General features: G+C 54.1%; 1 protein-coding gene and 1 long non-coding RNA gene across 2 annotated transcripts in view; one reads left to right on the top strand and one right to left on the bottom strand.

Annotated features, from left to right (window-relative positions):
- BMP7 (bone morphogenetic protein 7) overlaps positions 1-23,676 on the top strand; it is an 87,240-nt gene that overhangs the window by 58,017 nt on the left and 5,547 nt on the right. Inside the window, exons 4-5 of the mRNA XM_027624209.2 lie at positions 13,705-13,902; positions 22,217-22,293. Coding sequence (XP_027480010.1) covers positions 13,705-13,902; positions 22,217-22,293 — 275 coding nt within the window. The remainder of the gene's footprint in view (positions 1-13,704; positions 13,903-22,216; positions 22,294-23,676) is intronic.
- On the bottom strand, positions 1,110-6,094 carry LOC113938688. The gene is made up of 3 exons (XR_003524940.1): positions 5,915-6,094; positions 5,556-5,671; positions 1,110-1,287 (listed from the first exon to the last, which is right to left on the bottom strand). It is a non-coding gene; the product is annotated as an uncharacterized LOC113938688 (long non-coding RNA).

The raw sequence follows: 23,676 nt of genomic DNA, 5'->3' as shown, positions 1-23,676 counted from the left end.
GTTACAGATGCGTGCAAGGGTGCAGCCCTCCCCGGGGCCACTGCCTCAGCTGCTCCCTTCCATCCCAGAGGCACCTGCTGTTTCCATGTTCCTGGCCGTCTTTTCAGAAATGCCCTCTGGGTGTTTAAACAACTGCACATAGATTCTGCTTTGCTTTTATTTTATTCCTCCCGCAAGTAGTGACATAGTATATATGGTGTTGTCTGCCTTGCTCTTTTTTTTTTTTTCACCTGACAACTTAACCTTGAAGGTTGGCCCTTTGTAGCCGTGGACAAGCTGCCCTATTTGTTCAGGGGCCGTTGTGTTTTAGCATACGTGGGGAGTGAGTGTAGCTTTGCCGCTCATTCGCCGTGTGACTTTGGACAAATTCCCTAACCTTCCAGAGCCTCCTCATCTCCAACACACAGGGCCATAGGGGGCATTAATACAGAAGGAGTTTTAAAATAGTGCCCTAGTGTGCGTAGGAATTGCCCAGGCATCTCGTTAAAATGCAGATTCTGATTCAACAGGTCTGGAGTGGAGGAGGCTGCCGTAGAGGCAGCTGGTCCTGGGCCGTGTGTTGGGAAACAGAGGCTGAGTCTAGACCCGATGCCTAGGACACACGCCCTGAGCCAGGGCTGTTGCTTCTATTATTAATGATGGTGGTGGTGTTATTCCTCCTCCTGGCTTATCCACGCCCCCCCCCGGGAAGGACGTGTCAGTGTTTTCTGGTCCTTTGCTCTTACAAACACGGCTGCAGGGGAAAACCTCAGTGCACACGTCGTTGTCCACTTGAGTGTAGCTCTGGGATAAATTCCTGAAAGGGACAAATTCAGCCTGCATCCTGTTTTTCTGTGGCCTGAGCTGAAAATATTTTTCACATTTTTAGATGGGGGAGGAACATCAAAAGAAAAAGGCCATCTCATGACACGTAAAATAAGATGAAGTTCACGTTGTGGTGTCCATAAAGTTTTATTAGTACATAGCCACACTCACTCATTTACATATTGTCTAGGCCTGCTTTTATGTTATCACAGCAGGGTTAAGTAGTCGTGACAGAGACTCTGTGGTCCACAAAGTTGAAAAGATTTATTATTTTCAGACGATTATTTATCGACAAAGTGTGCAGTCCCTCTTGTATGCCAGAACTTCTCAAACGGTGTCCCATGAAGTGTCGATGGGTGTCCCGGAGGAAGGGAAGCATTCATGATCAGTTAAGTGTGAGAAAGGCCAGGTTGGATAAACTAAGCAGGTTTCTCTGCAGGACTTCTCGGAACCTTTATTTTGCAAGTGTCCGTTGTGAATTTCCTGATGGGGAATAGAGCATAGAGGAATTCTAAACTTATTTGACAATAGAGTCATTCAACTCTTCTTTTTTACTTACAAGCGCCTAAGGAACATACTGGAGATGAAGTAAAAGTGGGGTTGCGGTAGATTGGACTCCTCTCTTCAGAGTGACCATTTCCCTGGACTTGCAGATATTGTCTAGATCTTCCAGCTTGACCTTGATGGGTCCTGTGCTTCTCTGCCCTGTCTGCCCTGCTGGCTTGGGGTGGCCCAAGTTTGGTTTTTCTCTTAAGTGACACTCAACCCAGTTCCTCTAGTGTCAGGCTTGCCATCACCTTTCTCCCCCAAAGTCTGGGGCTTTGTGCCCTTATTTCCTCCAGCTTCTGCTCCCCCCAGAATGCAGGTGAGGCTTGGCGCTCATTGAGATGGCACAGCCTGATGGTTAAAGCTTGGGCCCAGGAGGCCAGACTCATCAGGTTCAAACCTCACCTCTGCTGTTTCTACCCACATGATCCCGAGTGAGTCACTTAATGTCCCTCATCTGGAAAGTGGGGTTAATAATAGTTTCCACCTTCCAGGGTGGTGGTGAAGGATCAGATGAGCTCATGCAAGTGAAGAGTTTAATTGTTCAACTTGGAGCAACCACTGAGCCCAGAGTCAGTGCTTTATGCCATGATCTCTTGTAATTCCCACCATGGAGCCACAAGGCAGATGCTACCAGTAAGATCCTCACGGGACAGGAGGCCCCTGACAGGTGTGCGGCTGCATGTTCTGGCAGCCACCTGGGGACCCCTCTTCATCTATGGGGAGGATAGCCTAGTGCTCGTAAGATGCTGCCTAGGGTCCGGGCAAGGATCAGAAGCTGTACGCTTGACTCAGGACCTGTCTCCTCCCCTCCCGCCCCCTCCCAGATGGGGCGCCCAGAGCTGGGCATGGATGCCACCATCCAGGGATTTGGCTGCTCTGTCCAGGCACTGTGCATGCCCAGGAAGCAAGTTTGGCCTGGTGGCCTGGGTCAGGGAAGGACCACCCACTCGGACCATCGGAGAAGGATAAAGGGTACAATGGCTAACTGGGGGGGTATGAATTTCGGGATCTTTGTGGGAATGAGATAAGAAGCAAGTGAGCCCAGCGTTTCTGAAACCGTGGGCTCCTGGCTATGCAGTTGCTTTCCCTCTGACCCCGGTGTCCCTCAGAATCCCCTGGGAGGCATGTTGAACTTAACTGATTCCCAGGTCCCACCCCAGACCCACTCACTGATGCTGAGTCCCTGAGGATTGGGCCCAGGAAGCTGCCTTTTCTCACGAGCTCCCTGAGTAACTTGGGGCCTGGCCAAGTGCTGACATGCTGGCAGAGTCATGCCCCGTGTTTTGGGGTACCTGCTAATAAGATGATGCTCAGGCTGAGCACACCATCATGTTAAATGCCTGCACCCGTGAAAGACCAGCAGAGCCTGTTGGGGAGTCCATGCATTTGGGGCTGTGTTTGCTGGCACACCACGGCTGTGTTTTTTGTAGAAGCAGTCGGGCCCCTGCCCCAGGGGCTCCTGCTGGCATTCACCTAAACTCAGTGAGCCCTGCTGCCTCCTACAGCACCTGGGCAAGCCGAGTTCCAGGGCGGTGGCACCCCTGCCCGGCCCCCAGTGCCTGCTCTGGGAGGAAAGGAGAAGGGGCACCGAGTCAGGTACAGCGTCTAATCCTTGTCCAGACCCTAGCAGCATCTTGCAGCCACTAGGTGGCTGCTGGAATACGGAGCCTGTCCCCTCTCAAGAGACCCCAGTTTTCACACCCATACAATGGGCGTGTTGATGGTAGTTATACTGGTGAGCTTGCTTCCATCCTAGTGAGGCACAGACGTCACAGATCTTCTTTGAGAAGCTTGATGTCTGGTGCGAGGGGAGCCTCCTGCTCAGTGGGTCTCCAAATCCCTCCTGAGACCACCCAGGAGGAAGACCTCCCTCTCCCTCCAGCTGCGCCTTCCTTTTAGTGCCCCTGGGGAGCAGCACAGAGCGTGCCTGTGTGGGGGAGAAGCCCATAAACGCTCCGGGCTTCTCTGAGCCACAGGTGGCTGTGGCTCATCGGGAGCCAACTGGGGAGCATTGTCTCATCCACAGGACGCTGTGGGAAGGAGGGCTGGCGTCTACTTGTCTTTCCCTTTGTACAGAAGGCAAGAGGAAAGGCAGCTGCTCCCAAGCCACACAGGCGGTGCTCTGCGCTCCAGGGGCGGGTGGGAGAGGAGAAGAGGCACGAATGGAGGGGTGCTGACGCGTTCTGGCTCCCCGAGTGGAGGGCTCGTCAGCTGACAAGGGGGCTGTCCCCGTGGTGCCGGTGGGGGCCGAACCCTCGCTGCAGGCCAGGCTGCTGGCTCGGGGCTCCCGTGCAGAACAGGGACAGGCCCACACGGGTCCCGCCCGGGGCCAGCAGCCCAGGCCCTGCTCCTCGGGCAGCCGCATGTCGTGTTGGGCAGCGCGATGCCTTGTCCCTTCTTCTGTTCCACGGGTGCAATAATGGTCGGGCAGAAGAGTGAATTCCTGTGAAATGCTGAGCCCTGGGCCTGGCACCCCATCCATGCTCCCTGCACACTCGATGGGATCATCATGGTTGCCTTCGACGAGCTTCGTGCTTTTGGGGATCTGCCCAGGGAGCGTGGCTCTTAGCATCGACACGTTAGCAGACGAGGAAACCGGGGCCGAGAAGGGGGAGCCACCTGCCTGAAGTCGCCCAGTTCCCTGGGTAGACCTGGGCTTCGCCGCCGGTTCTGACTCCAGCCCCCCAACTTGCACTCTTCGCTGAAACGCCTTCCGAGGAATGTGGTCCGCAGGGACCAGGCTTGAGGAGTGTGTACTCCACGAGTGCCTGCCAGGTACACGGCTGGGCCCTGCCGACAGACAGCTCGGGACCCTACAGCGTCCTGCTTCCTGCCTGGGAAGGAAAGCGTTTGAGAGAGAACCCAGGGGCCAGTGCGCTTCCCGCAGGACCAACAGAAGTGGCCAGGGCTGCATTTGACTTTTGTGGGCTCCTCCCTCCATAAAAAAAAAAAAATAGTAAAAATGATGTTTTATGACCATGTTGGTATAAAGATGAATATAATCCTTCCTGGATTAAAAATGAAAACATCTTCATGGGCCCCTAAAAGTACTGTGGGCCTGGGCACCGTACCTGCAGACAGGATGGCCCCAGGTCCTGCGTCCCAGGCTGGGGAGCAATGCTGGCCTCTCCCTGCCCCAGCACCTGGGTGTTAGAACCAGCTTCCTATAGTCGAGAGCCTCTCCACCTGCACTGGGAACACATTTCTTCACTCAACAAACGTTTGATGAGCCCGGGATTGTTGTAGGCACAGGGGTAGGGCCTGAAGGATTTTGCTGTCACATCGCCCACGTTCTCGTCGGAAGGTGGACAGTGACGAGACCGTATTCTAAAGGTCGGGGAGGAGGCTGGGAAGACAAGTTCTGGGGTTCTCAGGAGGGCTTCCAGCTGCTCTCTGGGTCCATACCCATGGTTTTTCCGCTGCCACCTTCCGTCCCAAAGCCGCGGGCAGACAAAGACACTGCTTCGGGCTTGAGACGCTTTTGTCCTTGCGGACGTGCAAACACCTGGTCATTTGTTCCCAAGACAAGGACTCCAGCCTCTTGCCCAGAGAAGAAATCACTCAGAGGCTCAGGAGGGCGGTGTCGAAAAGTCCGACCTCTCTAATCCAAGAAGACAATCTGGCGGCCTCATTTGCCCCCCTCAGGCCTCCTTGCCTCCAGCCGCTGCTCGTAGATGAGGAGGCCTGGTCTCCCCACTCCCGCCCCACCCCGTCTGCTTCCTGAAGTCAGACACTGAATGTTCTGAATGTCTGTGCGAAAAGGGAGCCTCTCGCTTCTCTCCTCGGGCGCGGGAGCACATGCCCCTCTTCTTCATCAGCCCCGACGGGATTGAATGGGATTGCAAGGCATTTAAAGGATAGAGGGCGTCTGCTGTCCCAGTGTGATGCTCGGCGGCGGCGGCAGCGGCTGGGATGGGACCGGGAGGTGAGCCATTCGCCCAGGGCAGCTGTGCAGAACAGGCCCTGTAAAGCCGAGGTTGGCGAGTGATCCCGCCCACAGCGCGCAGCTGGCTCCAAGGTGCCGTCACCCTTGTGATTGCTTCACATCCTGTTTGTTCAGAAGCCGAGTGAGAGACAGGAGGAGGCCTTGATGACCCAGAGGCTGGGATGGGTCCTTCCCGGGCTGGGTGGGCAGCAGTGGCTGGGACAACACTGGGTCATCGGGGACAGGCAGATGTCACAAGTGTTAACTACGTTCTCACCTGTCACTTGGGCCTTGGTCCACGGAGACAAGTGGCTGGAATTAATGTGTTTTGTACAATCGGCGAAGAGCATTCTGCTGCTGTGGGCCTCCACGGGGCATCCAGTGGCTCTGGGCCTGGAAAACAAAGAAGCCACAAGAAAACCAAGGTGTCGCCTTCTCTGTGATTGGGTTGTGCTCTCTCCTCTCCCAAGAGGCCCCATTTGGGCTCCATGCCTCTTCCGGGGGAGCTTCCCCTGGGCTGCGCGTGCTGATTCTGCTCCTGCCTCTCCAGGGCCTGCCAGCGGTGGCCTGATGCACTGGCTCGTCCCTGTCCTCCACACCAGAGTCCTGCGTCCACACCACCGCCCACCGGCTCACCTCTTGGAAGACCTTCCTCCTCATGCCTTAGGGAATCCTTCCTACAGTTTGGAGGCTCTGAGGTTGCCCACATTCACGGCCAAGCAATCTTTTCCTTCCTGTGTTCCCATCCACCTGGACTCAGTGATGGTTTGGCGGTTACGTTCACAGCTTCGAGCCAGCTTCCCCATCTGTAAATCTGGGGTCAGGAGGCCTACCTGAGGAGGAATGGGCTCAGCACGGTGCCTGGCGCAGAGCAAATGCTCAGTAATGGTTGTTTCTCATATTTATTGTGAGCCAACAATGGGTAGAACCAACTCTGTCAGGAATACTTTCATGGGCAAATAACAGACAATTAAAGTGCCTTATCTCGGGGCAGTTATGGTTTCCTTTACAAGTCTGGAAGTATGTGGATCCAGGGTTGGTTAGAGCAGATGTCAGCACACTTTTCCTATAAAGTACCAGATGGTAAGTGTTCTAGGCCTTGTGGGTCAGATAGTCTCTGTCACAGCTCCTCAACTGTGGCTTTAGAGCATGAAAGCAGGTGGTAAATACGTACACCAATGTGCAAGGTGGTTCCAATAAAACTTTATTTGCAAAAACAGGCGTTAGGCGGCATTTGGCCTGCAGGCTGTAGTTTGCCAACCCCTGGGTTGGCAGAATCAACGACAGTCAAGATCTTGTCCCTCCTGGCCCCACGTTGTGTCCTGAGACTCATCACATCACATTTGGCAAGATGGTGGCCTCCACATCCCCAAGCATGGAGGAAGGAAACAGGTGGACTAGATAAAGGGTCTTCTTTCCTACCACCTGCCTTTTTAGGGAGGAGAGCATCTCTGAGAAGCCTGCAGCACCCATCCTAGAATGAGCCGTATGTGAGACTAGGAAGGGTCTGTTTGCAGCCTTCTCGTGTGGAGGAGGGCCAGGGACAAAGGGGCTGGGCATGGCATGTGCAGCTATAGCCAGCCGCTTCTGCCTCACTGAATGCTTCTAGGATTGGGCCTTCTCCACTCAGCTCTGGAGTGGGAACAGAGCCTGCTCAGACGGCTTTGTTGGCCTTTCAGATGGCAGGTGTGATGATTTGGGAACAGGTGGACACGTGGAATGTGCAAAGGGTGTGGGAAATAAGCAGCACAAAGGATTTCGCTTCTGCTTTCCATCACAGCAAGGACAATGTAGGTTCATGCAAACCCTGTTGGTGAATGTTTCTCATATTCATGACCATCCAAGCTGGAAGCACCCTAGGTGTCCTCCACGAGGTGAATGGATCAACAAGCTGGGTCAGAGCCATACCGTGGAATACTACGCAGCGACGGGATCAAATCCATACTATGGAATAGTACTCAGCGACCAGGTCCAAACCATACTATGGAATAGTACTCAGCAACAGGGAGATGAGCAACTGGAACATGCAACCCCAGAGGCGAATCTCAAAGACATCCAGATGGAAGTAAGCTGAAGCGGAAGACAGTGAGAGTCCACGTACACGAAATGTCAAGAAAATGCAAAGCTATGGGGATGAGAACAGGTCACTAGTTGCCAGAGGCCGGGAGTGGAGCAAGAACAGGTCTAGAAAGTAGAGTTTCTCTCCCTCGGCACTGTTGACATCTGGGGCTGGCTCCTTCTCTGTCGGGAGGTCATCCTGAGCACTGTACAATGTTTAGCACCATCCCTGACCTCTACCCACTAGATGGAGAAGCACCTCCCTCAAGTCGTAAAACCCCAGAATGTTTCCAGACCTTGATACATGTCCCTGGGAAGCAGAGACACCTCCAGTTTCAATGCACTGAGATAAAAGGCAGCACAGGGGAGTTCTGGGGGGCACTGGAGCTGTTCTGCATCTTGATCGAAGTGGTGATCACATCAGTGTATACATTTGTGACGACTCACACATCTGTATTCAAGATGTCCGTTTAAACACTAAAATTAAAAAAAAAAAAAAACCAACTCAAAACCAAAACAGAATTAAAACATCCCACAAAGAGGCAAACCATGTGTTCTACTAAAGAGGAAGAAAGCAGCGAAGCCATCGCCCTGAGCCCACGCACCTGCCTACCGGGTAGACCAGATGCCTCGTCCATCACGTATTGCTACAGCCAACAGGGGGATCAGATCTAATGCTACATCAGGAAGACCTTTCTCTCCTCACTTGAGGAGCACCTCTGGGCAGATTAAAATACAGGACACCCCGTTAAATTTGAATTTCAGCTAAACAACAAATAATTACTTAGCGTAAGTATGTCCCACATACTGCCAACATTATTCATTTCTCCGAAATTCAAATTCAACCAGGCATCCTGTATTTTCGCTTGCAATGTCTGGCAACCCTGTTCTTGGGCAAATCTTCAGGTGGGTTTTTTTTTTTTTTTTTTAACCTATTAATTCTTAGCTAGACTATACATCTTTTCCAACTTCCCTGAAGACACAGACCTTATGGTTAAAGCATTATGTTTCTTGTTCCTCCCTGCCTTGATCAGTTACTACGCCTACCTCCAGCCCTCTGCCTAATGCATGTGGCCTGGCTCCCTATTCAGTGATATTCACCCTGGACATTTAGATACACACCATCAAAACAGATACTTGCCCTTGCACGTGCTAAGTAAAGCCAATACCCTGTGATATCATAAAGTGAAATAGAATTCTTCTGCCAGACAACCCACATGTCCTCTCCTCCAGTAAAATGCTTCTTGGCCCCTCTTGGGGGGTATTAAAACAAAAAAGAAAAAACCTTATGTGTATACATACTCTCGTATGTTGATGTATGCTTTAAATTTCTTCTCTCCAAGATGTGATCACACTGTATCTGGTTCTGCGCTTCCTTCCCCGGGCTCTGGGTGTAACCCCCAGGGTACAGAGCAGTGCCCGGCCCCGGCCTGTGCACCATGAATATTTGTAAAAAGATGAATGAATTATTTAGGTGTCTGGTCCGCTAACTGTCTGGATAAAATGCCACATTGTCTCTAGCGTTTCACAGTTAAAAACTTGACTGCGAGGATTTACCTTTGTGTGTTTGTCCAGGAGCGGCGCTTGTTTTAGGGAGGGGTGTGCCAAGCCGTGGCTCGACACCTGGGACGTGTCGCCTCCCAGGGGACACTTAGCGGTGTGTGGAGACAGCTGTGGTCGTCAGGACTCTGGGGGAGCGATGCTCCCGGGACACCTGTGCACATCCTCCAGTGCCCCCCAGGGGTCTGAGTGCCGGGGGCCGAGGACCAGCCACTGTGTTGCCACCGTCTGTTGGGTCAACGTGCTGTGGCCAGTCTTAGAGCCCTGTCCTGTGCTGGGGCAGTGGGTGGAGGGGACCACCCTGCCCTGAATTGTGGGGCTCGTGGGAGGGCAGCGAAACATAGGCAGGACCCAGAGAGGCCACCCAAAGTGCGAGGGTCTAGAGGAGAGCCTGGTGGGAGGGGGCTTGTTTCTGGACCACCGTCTGCCCCCTACACCAGCCTGAGTGGGTCTCTCACCACAGAAGTCTGGCTGTGTTCCCCTCTCCAGACCCTCTGTGGCTGCTGTCATACCTAGAATGTGATCTAGAGCCCCCAAGAAGGCCCTCTGTGACCCAGCCTCATCACCGGCCCCCCTTCCCTCCCTCTTTGCAGCCCCACTCCCCTCCTCCCTGTTCTTCAAACACACCATGTGTGTTCCTGTCTCCTGGACTTGGCATTTGCCATTCCTTCCGCGGGAAACATTCCGCCCCCAGGACCCCCGTGCCTAAGAAGCTTTCCCTGTCAGTCCCCCTTGTCCCTGCCCCTGACCCGGTCCTGGTTACTTCGTGGCCATCACCACCATCAGTCACAATACTCTGCATCCCTGAGCTTATTTCCCTCCCCGGGGTGGGGGGCGGCGTGTTGGGGGGCTGTTCTGGCTCACTGTTGTACCTCGCACAGAGCCGGGCACACAGTGGGTGTTCATCAGTATTGCCGAATGAACTAAGGGGTCAATGACAGCGTGGTTGTTCAAGCCTGGGACACATAACCTCAGTGTCCGTCCGTAGGAGAGGATAAAGTAAAGGCATTTCCAGATGCGAGGCTCCTTTGTGGCCACGGGGGATGAGGTCAGTGTGCTTCGTTGATGTGGAAAGATGTCCACAGTATCTTGCATAAAAGCCAAGTTTATATGAAACAGCAGTAACCGTCCCAATTATGAGGAATTGCACACACGTGTTTTTATAGACACACATGCGTGCAGCTTAGACTCAACAATCACAGGGGTTTGTTCATTTTGGTGGTTGGGGCAAGAAACGAGCTTCAGGACTGGTTCGATCCAGTGGCTCAGCAACATCACCAGAGATTCTGCATCTGTCTCTCTGTTCTTCCTTCCACCAGATCAGCCCCATTTGAAAACGTAAACATCTCGTGGTCTCTGGTTGGTGGCCATTTCTGGGGCTCCGTCCATTCCTCCTCCCTCAGTCTTGTCCAGGGAGAGAGAAGGTTGTTTTCAAATGCTAAAGGGGAAAGTTTCTTTTCCAGAAACTTCCAGGGTACCTCTCTTCCGTTCATTGATTGCATGGGGTTCTGTGTCCGTCCTTGAGCCAGTCACTGCAGCTAGAGGATTAGTTGTTGTCCGTTAGACCACAGGCCCACCCCTGTGGGGTCTGCTAAGGCACCGAGGCCGAAATGAAAACTGGGTTGGGTACCAAGGAAAGGGGGCACGGGTGAGACAAATAGCATCATCCCCAATTTACAGATGAGGCAGTCGAGGCCCCAGCATCCAACTTTACCTCTCTTGGCCCACACAGGGTGGTCGGTGGCAGATGTGGGTTTAAACCCCTTGAAGTTCCTCTTTCCCCCCGTCCACCCATCGCTTTGCTGAGGCTGTGGGTCCCCGGACCTGGCTGTCCTGACAGCTGCAGGAGCCAGCCAGACCCCCTCCCTTGGTGCTGCACGGCCCGCTCGCGGCCCTTAGATTTACTGTATCTGGAACAGCATCAGGTTTTCAAGCGAGGCATTTTTATTTTGCCCTAAAAGCCTTCCAGGTGGGGGTGGGGGCAAGATACAATTCCTAGGGGCTCAGGTTTAATGGCTTCTTTTATAGAATCATTCGAATTATAAATGCATGAACTCGAGGAAACCCTTGCTAAAGAATGCAGGAAAGCCGAACATTCAAGGGGGTGAAGGTAAAACAGTGGTGGATGGGGGACGTTTGCTCTTTTAAACATGAGCTGTTAAAAAACCAAAGCGAACCCCCCGGTGCCGATCTGGTCCCTGGGAGGCTGGGTTTCCTGACTTGGGCCCGTCTGGGGGGCTCCAGGTGAAGTTAATTCCAGATGTGGACGGGCCCAGGGCCTCCAGAAGCACCACGTTCATTGGCCTCTGACCCCTCCGACCTAACTGGGGGTTATGCATTTCTGTCCCGGTTACGCAGCCTGGGTTCAAATTCTGCTCTGTCACTTCCAAGCTGGGTGTCCTTGGGCAGGTTATTCGGCCTCTCTGGGATGTTCTGTCATGAGTGAGATCGGCTTTATCTTTCTTTGGAATATTTATCACCATGTGGCATGACAACAAATACACCCTGGCCAGTGGCCTGAGCTGACAGCCGGCTCTCAGCTCCCAGCCTGCTCCGCCCAGCAGCGGAGCACAGGACATGGCGCTTGTTCCGTCTGCTTTCTCCTGTCTGTCTCTCCGGCCCCGTACCCTCTGGGTGCCCTCCTTCCTCCTCCCCAAGCTTCTTCCAGATCCTTCCAGATCCTCCCTAACTGGGCACTCTGATGCAAGCCCTGACCTCTCAGTGGTAGAGTCAGGGTGCCTGGGCTCGGCCCTGAGGCCGCTGTCCAGCTACACCCCATGTCCAGAGGAATTCCTCCCTGTCACCCCGACCGATGCCCCGAGCCAACATTTAGCGAGCACATCCCACGTGCAAAGCTCTGTTCTGGGAAGGGTCTGTGTGTTGAGTGACAGAGGCAGGACTTGAACCTGGGAAGTCTGGCGCCCGGCCAGAGTATGTGTAGTTCCAAGGTCCGTCTCTCCCCCCAGATCGGGAGCTGCACCCAGGCTGGGATGGTCCTCTGCCCACCTGCCAGGTTCCCTCGGGCGACAGGTGGACACCGAAAATGGCAGCCATTGAACCACACTGCGTTCAGCCTTCCACCCTCCCCAACCCTTGGCTCAGTTTCCCCACCTCCATTAACGGCCCCTCCCTTCTTCCAGGTGCTCAGGCCCAGAGCACGAAAGTCAGGTGTGACTCTGCACCTTCTCACAGCCTCTCTGTCCAGTCCCTCAGCAAATTCCGCCAGATGTTTCTTTCAAAGTGGATCCAGGCTCTGTTGTTTCCCAGCTTGGGATATGCTCTCACTATGTGACCGTGGGGTGAAACTGGGGAAGGGTACAGGGCACGTCCCTGTACGTTTTCTTCTGCAACTTCCTGTGAATCTGTAATCATTTCAAAACAAAACTTTAAACGTAAATTCCAAAGACGGATTTGAAAAATGAATCCCTGAGGATCTGTCTCTGGCCAGCACTGCTCACCGCTGCCTGGAGCCAGCCCTGTCCCTCTCCCTGGACTGTCCAGTAGCCTCCCCCTGGCCCCCCGGGGGCACCTGAGGTGCTCTGTTAGAGACAACTCGGGGTGCCCGCTGCGCAGCTCAAACACCCCGTGGCTGCCACTTCACACCACCGTCTCAGTCCCTGGTCCACAGACTGGGGGGCTTAAAGCAGCAGGGCTTTGTCCTCCCGTAGTCTGGAGGCCAGAAGTCCCAGGGCTGTACCCCTTCCGAAGGCCTGAGGAACGAGTCCTTACTTGCCTCTCCTGGCTTCGCTGGTGTTTGGTGTTTGTTGGCCTCCTTCCCTCAGGGTGTGTGTGTGTGTGTGTGTGTGTGTGTGTGTGTGTGTGTGTGTGTGTGTGTGTGTGTGTGTGTGTGTCGGTGTCTCTGTGTTTTCACGTGGCCTTCTTCTAAGGACACCAGTCATTGGGTTAGCTGCCACCACCACCCTCAGGTCCGGTATGACCTCATCTTCACTAGTTACGTCTGCAAAGATGCTATTTTCAAATAAGGTCACATCCTGAGATTCTGGGCGGACATGAATGTGGAGGGACCCTGTTCAATTCAGTAAACAGAATAAAGGAAAAGTGCTTGCTGTTGCCCACAGGACCCTACATGATCTGTGCCCCCGATAGTCCCCCCGATTTATCCCACTGACCCCTCCTTCGTCCCTGCTCACCCCAGTCGGTGCTGTAAGCCGGCAGCTGGTCTCTTACCTGTTGCTTGAACACACCCACCTCGCTCCCACCTCCAAGCAGTTACCTTTGCAGTGCCCTCTGCCCGGAATGCCTGTCCCCAGTACCCACATGGCTCCCTCCCTCGCTGTTACCCAGTCCTCTGCTCAAATGGCCCCTCCATGCATAAGGTTGTCACCACTGGGGCTGTTTGCCACTGTTCCCACCCTCCTTGGGCAAACAGGGTTCTCCCCCCTCTTGAAATTAGGTGGATCACATGACCCAATTTGGCCAAGGAAATATAAGTGGAACTTCCTCTAGCCCAAGCCCCGCAAACCTTAGTTGGCTCCTAACCCACCCCGCTCCGTTTTTCTCCCCGCACACATATCACGGCGGGCTACCGTGGTCTGTGCTGCCGGCCCGCACCGCACCCCACCCCCCATGCATGCCCAGAGGACACCTCTGTGCGCTTCCCTGCTGTGTGTGTTCCAAGCTCCTGAACAACCTGGCATAAATGCTGAGTAAGTACTTGCTGGATGGACAGATGGCAGGTGCATGAGTGAACCACAGAGGCGAGGATGGAAATCACACCACGTAGCCCCTCCCCGCGAACTGCTTCTCCTGTAATCGATCTTCTGTGCATTTGACTGCTTCCGGTCTAGGGCAGAGCATCAACCCCAAGTTGGCAGGCCTGATCGGGCGGCACGGACCCCAGAACAAGCAGCCCTTCATGGTGGCCTTCTTCAAGGCCACGGAGGTCCACCTTCGCAGCACCCGCTCCACGGGGGGCAAGCAGCGCAGCCAGAACCGCTCCAAGACTCCCAAGAACCAGGAAGCCCTGCGGGTGGCCAACGTGGCAGGTATGCCCTAGGGCGGGAGGGTCAATGCACGGACCCCAGGAACCCCCAGCAGGACCCCAGTAGGGGCATGACTCAAATCCATTCCTATGCCCCACAAATGATCCTCGAGCCAACATGGCAGGAAGCAAACCCCACAAAATCCCATCCTGCGCAGAGCTCACTGCCTTAACTGTGTAAAAGTAGTAAGTTCCTTAGAAATGCACATAGCAAAACATTAGTATAACAAGATGCCAGTCGTGTAAATTTCCAAGTAGACAAAATGATGGCTACAAATAAGTGAAAGAAAGCTCTAGAAACATATAGTGGGAAGACACCACACCACCTTCCCCAGGGAGGCCGCTGCTTGGGAGTGAAAAGGAGAAAAAAATGGGGGAGTTTGTTGTGTTTTCAATTTTAGTTCTTAAAGTGAAAGATATTTGAAACTCATGGCTCATTTTACTAGTTAAATATGGGTCATAGTGAGTTTTTTGTGTATCATTTGGGATAGTTTTAGGTTTGTTTGAAATGTTTTGTTATTACAAGTAAAAAAAAATGAGCACTAGATTTTTCAGTGTATTTTGGGGGGTACTTTAGGTTCATTGCCATGATGCATTATTATAAGTAAAAACATTAAAAATAAAGCTAGCATTTTCATAGCTAGCAATTCAAAGATTTGATAGAAAATACTGGTTAGTGCATTCCTTCCAGGAAACCTCCAGGGCTTGAGACATTTAGGTACTTGTTGTAGGGTTCATGGTGTTCTGTGGTTCTTGAGGCTCTGAGGAGGATGGCCTGCCATTTGAGAGTGGGGACAGACGTGGGGCATAGAGAGGTTAAGTAACTTGTCCAAGTGCACAAAGCACGTAAGTGGCAGCCCTGGGATTTGAGCCTGTTTGATTTTGCCAGGTGAGCTCTGGGGCCCCCAACAATCCTGTTAACTGTCTTCACACAATTCACCAGGCGTTTGCTGGGCCCCGCGTGGGCCTGCCTTTGCCAGCCTTGGGGCTTGGCTGCAACAGGGTCCTTTTCCCTCCCTGCTGACCAGGCACCAGAATGTTGTTGGCATCGGGTGGCCTGGGGTTGCTGGGATGAGTCTGAGGGCTGGGCGGGCCTGGACCGGCCTCTTCAACACTGTGGACGCCTGTGGCCTGCATGCCCACACCCTGCCGCGCCCCGCCCCATGGTGTCCTGCATGTCGAGTGCCGCTTCTGAAAAGATACACCTCGATGTTCCCCCAGACCAAAAGGAAAGTTGCAAGTAAATTAACTTCACCGACAAACCATTTTCCCCAGGGACTGCGGAAATGACCACGCAGATCCAAGGTGCCCAGCTTGTGGCTGAAAGAAACCACCTGCCCTGTCCCCTCACCTTGACCAGCTGTACTGCTCCCTGAGTGGGGCTCCCTCAGCTCCCCAGATGTCCATGTCTTAATCCCCAGAACTGATGAATCCATTACCTTACGTGGCAAAGGGGGCCAAGGCTGCCAGCCGAATGCGGGTTGCTCATCAGCTGACCTTAAAATAGGGAGATAAGCTGGGGTGGTCCAGGTGGGCCCAGCATCCCACTATAATCACGGAGGTCCTTCCAGGCGGAGAATCCCTCCTTGCTGTGGTCCGAGAGGTGTGAGGCCAGAGGAGGGCAGAGAGGTGTGATGTCGCCTGCTTTGAAGATAGAGGCGGGGTGTGGCACACAAGCCGAGAAGGCGGGTGGCTTTTAGAAGCTGGAAGAGACAAGGAAATTGATTTCTCCCTGAGCTTCCAGAAGGAACCCGGCCCCACTGACCCCTTGAATTTAACCCGTGTTGGACTTCTGAACCAGAGCTGGAAGATGATAAACTGGTGTTGATTTCAGCCGCTGTGTTTGTGATAATTCGTTAAAGCAGCCATAGGAAGTGGACCCACCACGTTTGCAGAGTGGTTTACTCCACGTGCCCCTGCGCCATCTCAGCTCTGGGTGGGCTGCGAGGCCAGGCAGGGTCTGCAGCGGAATTAGCCTGCCGGCCGCGTGGGAAGCTCTGAGCTGAGCTGTGCCCGGAGGGGCACACGGTGGGGGCGGGGGGCACATGGCCTCCAAGCGGCCCCCACCCCCAGACTAACCTTTTACTGTCATCAGCTTCTTTGGCTTCATGTAGCCAGTTTTCCTATTGCTGTTCATTTTCCTTTTTGAAGGCAAAGAAAGGAACGGTCGCTGTGCTTGGTGAAGTTTTTAGAGCAGGGATTCTGGAGGGCTTCTTCCCTGGCAGGTGGATCCATTCTTTTTTCAGGTTTCTTGGAAGGCTCTGTAAGGCCCCCTAATGAAAATCCAACGGAATCCCTTAATTTGCAGTGGGAACCTCGTCTGTGCTGGCCCTAGCGGCTGGGGTCCGCTGGGGAAAGCCAGCCATGGTCTGCCCTCGGGGTCTGGGCCAGGCTGGAGGTGGCTGTCACTTACTAACAGGCCTGAAGGCAGGGGATGGTGACTAGGGCACTGACACGTCCCGGGGGAGGGAGCTGCAGAGAAGACTGCCCTGCCAAGATCTCAAGGACTAGCAGGTGCCCCTGAGGCCTGGCTGGGTCGGCTCGACCAGCGTGATCTGGGGAGTGGGACCCACAGGCACAGGGGCTTAGGGTGGGAGGCGGCGGCGCTCCTTTGAGGGGAGAGGGAGGCCGTGGAACAAAGGGAGGTTGGGGCTGGCAAGGTGAGCCAGATCAAGAGTCCTCTTCAGAGTCACATCTTGAGTTTGAACTTCATCCAAAACAAATTTGGAAGCCTCTGCAGAGTTTGAAGCTATGGTGTGGGGGCAGGGGTGATCAGATGATCCTTCTGGCTGCGCTGAGAATGGTGGGGAGCAGGGTGGGGTGCTCAGGGAGGGTCAGAGGAGGGAGACTTCTTAGATGTCTTTCCATATCAGCCAGGCAGGACGTGCTGGTACATTCCATGCTCACAGACCCAGCGTCTTGGAGGCCTGTCGGATGTAATGAAGGAAGAGGGACCAGGCCTCAAAGTCTTAGAATTCGACACCCAGTTTCCCCCCCTGCATCCCCACCAAACACTCCATTTACATAACCCCCAGGACGGGGCTCTCACTCTCTCACATGACAGCTGTTCTAGCTTGCCTGGAATCTGTCTCCGTCCTGGGACTTTCTACTTCCCGGCCCCTTTTGCAGTTTATCTCAACCCTTCCTGGAAATTTAATTAAAAAAAAAAAAAAAAAATACCAAGGCCTGGGCCGCACCCCAGGCTTGGTAAACCAGAATGTCTGAATGTGTGTGTATGCACACATACACACCCTTTTGAAGGGCTTTACCTCATGTGATGGCTGGGAATCCTGCTGAATCCTCTCATGCGGCGGCCCTTGATGTGTGGGAGGGATACACACGCTCCCACCTGCTGTCCGCTGCAAAGCTTTCCTCCCTGTAGGCTGATCACCCCGCCCCAGAGCCTTCACCTGCTCTTAGGGCATGTGGTTTGGGGTTGAGAGACCACTTTCTTCTCCCCACCCACGTTTGCACCCAACCCCCTGGGAATTAGGCATCTTCCCCAAATGATCTGGGCGTTGTAACTTGTGAGCCGCTCAGGCAGAGGCCGGTTGAGGCAAATGAAGTGGCCGCATGGGTTTGGGGGTCCAGACCAGAGGGACGGGGGAGCTGGGAGTCTCCTTCACAGGCATCTCTTCTTTCCTCTCTGAGTCTTTCGGCTAACACGTGATCGTCGGGAAACAGGACTTCCGACCTCTCTCCCAGAGCAGCCTCACAATCCAAGGAGGCCGGGAGGGGCGGTGCAGGTGTCTGGGTCTCTGGTGACAGGGCCGGTGCCCAGCCCCTACTGGCACCCACAGCTGGTCTCACAAGCTGCTCGCAGCCTTCGTCTATTGGGCCTGGGTTTTAACATGAAGCCAAATGTCATTGCTTTGCTTTAAGACAGGGTTGGGAAAAGTGGCACTCAGGCCGATGCTTGCCCCACCTCCGCCCGTGGCAGACATTACTAATCAGTTGTGGCACCTTCTCCTCACTGAGCCTCACAAAGCTTCGGATCCTTGTTTACTTAGGACATCAAGCAGCCAGGAATGTTGGTGCTTGACCCGAAGCTTCTTTGCCACGTCCCTGTCCCAAGCTAACGTGCTCAGTCCTCTGTCCTGTTCAGGCTGCTTCACGCATCACTGGCTGAGGGGTACTCTTCCTCCCTCCCCTGTACCTGCCACCTCCCTGCAGCGAGGCGGAGAAGGAGGCTACGCATTGACGTTGCCTCCTGCGACCGTGGGCGTTGCCGCAGCGATGGAGGCCATCTTTGGACTTCCACTCAGTGCATCCTGCACAGTATTGCGAATGGTCCGATAGATTTCTTGGAGCTCTTCTCTGATGGTTCCCTTGACCTCGACCTTCACATGTTAATTACCACCTGGCCCTCTGGAGGCCCTGCTACCCCTGTAGCTGGTTCCCTGTCTCAGCCCTCGGGCTGCCAGGCCCAGAGGTAGCGAAGGGGGACCCCGGACCCCCATTGCTGCTTTGTCCTCCCAACCTCCCCCGGCCCCCAGCCTTGGAGCTCAGTCCAGCAAAGTAGACCTTCTGCCCCCTCCACGCTGCCCGCTGCTGAGCCCTGCTCATGCCTCCTCATTCCTGGAAGGCTCTAGTGCCTGACTCTCTGTCCCTCAGTCAGCAGCCACTGCTCTTAGGGTTCTTGCTGACCTTCCAGTCATGGAAGGCACCTTCCTCTCCGTTCCCCTACATCCCCATCCTGGAATTTTCCTCCTTTGGACGCCTCTCTGGCTGGCTCTCATTTCCTTTTGGTTCTTATGCAAACATCACTTACTCAGAAGATCCTTCTGTTAGCACCCTCCATCCCACAGTCCCCCTGGAAGCACACCCTCCTCTCCTACCTTACTGTTCTCCATCTCGACAGGATGTAGTCTATGTTTACTTGCTGACTTACTGCCTGCCTCTGTCACTGGAAGATAAGTGCCCCCGCAGCAAGGCTTTGTTTTGTTCATACCTACCTGTAGCTCTAATGCCCAAAACAGCATCTGCAAACCAGTAGACACTCATTAACAGTTTGTATGGATGGACAGATGGATGGATGGATGCGTGGATGCATGGATGGACGGATAGATGGATAGATGTGTGGATGGATGCATGGATGGATAGATGGACGGGTAGATGGATGGATGCATGGAAGGGTGGATGGATGGATGCGTGGATGGATGCATGGATGGATAGATGGACGGGTAGATGGATGGATGCATGGATGGATGGATGCGTGGATGCATGGATGGACAGATAGATGGATGGATGTGTGGATGGATGCATGGATGGATAGATGGACGGGTGGATGGATGGATGGATGGATGCGTGGATGCATGGATGGATGTGTGGATGGATAGATGGACGGATAGATGGATGGATGCATGCATGGATGGATGGATGGATGGTGCACCAGGCACCCAGGTGGTGAGACTGTGCCCACCCCCCCCCCCCACTGAGGTCATCTCAGGAGCTCTGAGTGTCCCCAAGGGCCAGGATCCCTCCTATAAAGACACATGCAATTCTGTCATAATGAATACAATGTGATTTTTCTCGTTGGTTTGCAGCTTTTTAAAAATTGCTTTCCTAAACTATAGGTATAAAGATATGTACAAAATCAGGAATATTCACAGAGGCTGTTGGAGGTGGAAGTTGCATAGGACTGAACCCACCCAGCCATGAATACGTGCTCATCTCAGACCTACGCATTTCTGGAAAGCCTGTTGGAGACCATTTTCCGATTGCTGCACTCTCTGCTGCCCTCCCTGTTTTCTTCTCCTCGACCCTGTTCTTCCTTCTCCTTCTCACTCCCCTCCCGCACCATTTCATTTCAGATTTGTTCCTAGCCTTGGAGTAGTCTGAGTGGCTGTACATTCACATTCAAGGCTTCTAGGACAGCGTAACACCCAGCAGGTGCCCAAGGAGATCTTCCTGACTTGCAGTGTATGGTCGCCACATGTGGCTTCCTACACAACTCTCACACCCATTTCACAGATGGGGAAGTTGAGGTACGGGGAAGGGAATTAAGTGATATCCTTTTTATCTTACTGTTTCTCGTTAACCTAGAAGCCATGCAGATAGAATTCTTGTGAATCAGGGGACAGCAGGAAACTGATATTTCGCTTCTTCCAAACATGGCGTGTCGTCGGGTTTGGAGGAAGCAGTCATTAACCCCAAATGGTTAAAGAGTGTGTGTGGGAATGAAGTTTGCATATAGTTTTAACCTTCTCGCAGGTGGGCTGGAAGGATGATCATCAGCATCTTGTTGCCATGAGCTGAGTGTCGTGCTAAACTGATTTGAACGCGCACGGCTGCCCCAGTAGGCACTTTCTCCTCGCTCTGCAGACGAGGAGCCCAAGGTCTAGGAGAACCAGGGGCTGACTCCAGAGCTGGAGCGGCACCCCCTTACCTGGTCCTGACCCACTGGCCAGACTCCACTTGGGAGCTGGTGTACTCTGGGGTCTATCCCTGGGCTCCAGCTGACTACCACCCCCACGCCGGGATGCACTTTTCCAGGTAGGACCCCCTGGGTGGTTTGGCTACAAGTCTCAGAAACACAGATCAGGTGGCTTCAAGCACTAGGAAAGCTATTGGCTCCCAGGGCCAAGGTTGGGTGGGCATGAGGGTTGGTTGATCCAGAAAGTCAAGGACAGTGAAAGCCCTGGCTTCCTGTCCTTGCCCACCATGTTCAGTGTTGGCTTCTCCTCGAGGCTGTGGCTGCATGTAACCATCAGCTCTACTCCTTTTCAGTTCCCAGGCAATATGGGCAAGAGATGAGCATCTTTTCCCATGGGTCTTTCTTGGGAATTAGAAAACTTTTCCCAGAAGCCCCCACCATGCTTCCACTTGTGTCCCTTTGGCTCGGATGGGGTCATTTGCTCTTATCTGAGCCAATCCTCACTCCCAAGTTTGAGATAGGAGCTGGTGAGCTCAGTCCTGGGTCTGAACCAATCACTGACAAGGGCTGTGGTTGCCATGAGCCCCTGAGGCCACCAGGAGGGCCACTCACCCAGCCATCTGAGAGAGCTGACCGGGCAGGGGGAAACGGGTGCATCTGGATGCTTCCCAAGTGTAGGTCAGGCGAGCCCGCAGCCTGGGTCATCTCCTGGGCTTTCCTCTCCGTCCTGCGAGAAGTTCTCCTCGTGTCCCTCACCCACTGGTGTTCATTACCTTCTGAGGGCTGGAGGGATCACAGCAGTAGACAGAAGCTGAGGCATTGACGTTTTCTTTATTTGTGCGTTAACTACACAAATATGGGTGGACACTGGGCTCTGGGATCCAATGGTGACCTCACAAGACCTTTTAGAAGAGGCAACATTCGAGGTGAGGCTTGAATATCAAGTAGAGCCAGACATACAAAGATTATGAAAAGGAGCATTTCGGGTAGCTGAAACAGCAAGTGCAAAGGCCCTGGGGTAGGAACAGGTTTGGCAGTACATCCACAGCACAGAAAGAAGGCTGTGGCTTAGGAATCAGGGCCACATAGGTCCATACAGGCCAAGGGCAGGAGTTGAGGCATTGCTCTAAGCATGATAGAAAGCCCTTAGGAAGTTTTAGCTGGAGGAAAGACAAGTCATGGGTAAGAAAAGAAAAGGAAAGAGAAGAAAAATAATCTCCATAGCTGCAGGATGGAAAATTGTGCAGGAACACCAGAGTGTGTGTGTGTCTGTGTGTGTGGGTGTGAGAGAGAGGGGGGCAGAGCTTTCTACGTGTTTACAAGTGCTCAAGCCCTAACCCAAATGCCTACAAACCTTACCTACTTCTGGCAAACCCCAGTGCATAGTTTTTACTTCTCAAAGAAACCTGAGTAGTGTGTTTCTCTGCGAGGTCAGTGGGATTTGACTTCCTGCCCTCTCATTTCTTCCTGGTGGTGGAGACTTTGTCCCAGGCCGTGTCTGTGCCCCCTCTTGCCCTTGAAGAGGGGTGAGCATCGTGAGGTGGGCTGGCCTCAGCAAGTGAGCTTGGCCAGAGGCAGTGCCCTCTGAGCAGGCTCCCACAGCCGGCACGGTGGTGCGTGGATTCCTGTATGGAATCCAGGCAGAGGTCAGCCTCCAGACAACACGTGTACAAAAGGGCCAGTGTCCACCGAAGGATCCAGAGAGCGTTAGGAGCTAAGATGGCACAAGAGGGGTGGGGATGGTGGCGCCTCTTACGGAGGCCGTTAGCTAGGGATGGAAATGAGTTTTAAGGCTCCAGGTACTCAGCGGCTTTTGTGTCGGAAAGGTTGCCTTCCAGCTGAATTCGACTGTGCTCTCACACCACTGCCTTAGGCTGAGGAAACCCTAATATGTGTGCGTGTTTCCTCTCCCCTGCCCGCACCCCGTCTCCCGCCAACGTAGAAAACAGCAGCGGCGACCAGAGGCAGGCCTGCAAGAAGCACGAGCTGTACGTCAGCTTCCGCGATCTGGGCTGGCAGGTAAGGACGGGTGGCTGGATCGGCCCCGATGGGGGGGGGGGGGAGGCTCTGGCGTGGGTGTCCCCACACACCCCCCAAGGCAGCGGGGCTGGGTCCCGTGTGGGCAGTGAGCCATGTTTCTCATCGGCTTCAGCGAAGACTCCAGAATCAAGTGTCCTAACTAGGGTAGAGAAGTCAGGTTAGGGATACAGGATGCCTCATGACACGCAAGGGCAGAAATGTGGTGGAGACTGCAGTTAGAGCCGGGAGCCCCAACACTTTGGACTCCGAGCCTCATTCTCCATGGGAACTTTATCTCCACCCTGCGGCTGCCTGCCTCTCTCAGAGGTGGTGGAGCCCGTGTGCTGGAACCCAGCTGCCTGCAGGGCCACCTTTCACCCTCTGCCCTTCCCTCTTCCGTGATTCCCCTTCCCGGGGCAGGGGCGGATTGGCCCAGCTCGGGTCAGCTGCTTGGTCCTGCACCAGCCAGCTATTTGGGGGATGAGATCATGTCATAGGACCATGACGGCTCCTTCCAGAACCATTTGGATGGAATGGGGCGAAGGGCAGGAGATGAATCCTAGGACAGGCACGAGGGTCATATAATCTAATGCCTGTTTATGAGCATCTGTGAGATTCTGGGCACTCTTCCAGGCCCTGGAGATGCAGCAGGGAGCGTTACCGTGTGCCTGCCCTCATGGAGCTCAAATATCCCGAACGGGGCGTTGAGATCACCAAGGCCGCTGGTTTTGTTGTTCACTCCTCAGCGAGCTTGTGGTCCGGTGGGGGAGTCTGGGTCCTTCCCTAGGGATCGTGCCCAAGCACACTTATCAGGGCATTAGCGTATGGCCAGTGTGTGGAGCCCTCCCGTGGCTCTGTGCTCTGCAGGGCGCCCGGCCGTGCCTGCGCCCTGGGGCTGGAACCGAGCCCCAGACTCCAGCTCCTCTGCGGGAGGGGTCCACGGACTTGAGCCCGTGAGGGGTGTACATATCGCTAGAACGGTATTCCTGTGCTAACCCAGCCCTGAAGGCAGGCCTGGCCGTGTGCATCCTTCACTGAGCCGCACACATGCACCAGGCGCTGGCTGGCTCGTCTGCAGTCACTTAATTCTCAGTGTTGTGGGTTAGTCGTCTCTCTCCCATGTCGGTGACCTGAGGCATGGAGATTTTGTTTAAAGCAAACTGCCAACATGTAAGCACCTTGTAGCGCTAGAGTTGAAGCCACCCCGGTCACACTTGTCTGGGCCATCTCCCAGTAAGGCCATGCAAGCGTCCGTTCTGGGCTCAGCCCAGCCCCTGGGTGGTCTTTCCCTCATTTTGCCTTCTGTGGGGGGCCTTGATAGCCTAGCCTCCATTTGTCCCGTTTCTGTGGGACCCTCAGCTGCTCGGGACGGTGTGGGCCGCG

Source organism: Zalophus californianus, chromosome 8 (genome assembly GCF_009762305.2).
Source record: "Zalophus californianus isolate mZalCal1 chromosome 8, mZalCal1.pri.v2, whole genome shotgun sequence".
NCBI classification, from domain to species: Eukaryota; Metazoa; Chordata; class Mammalia; order Carnivora; family Otariidae; genus Zalophus; species Zalophus californianus.
This window is presented reverse-complemented; position numbering and strand designations above follow the sequence as displayed.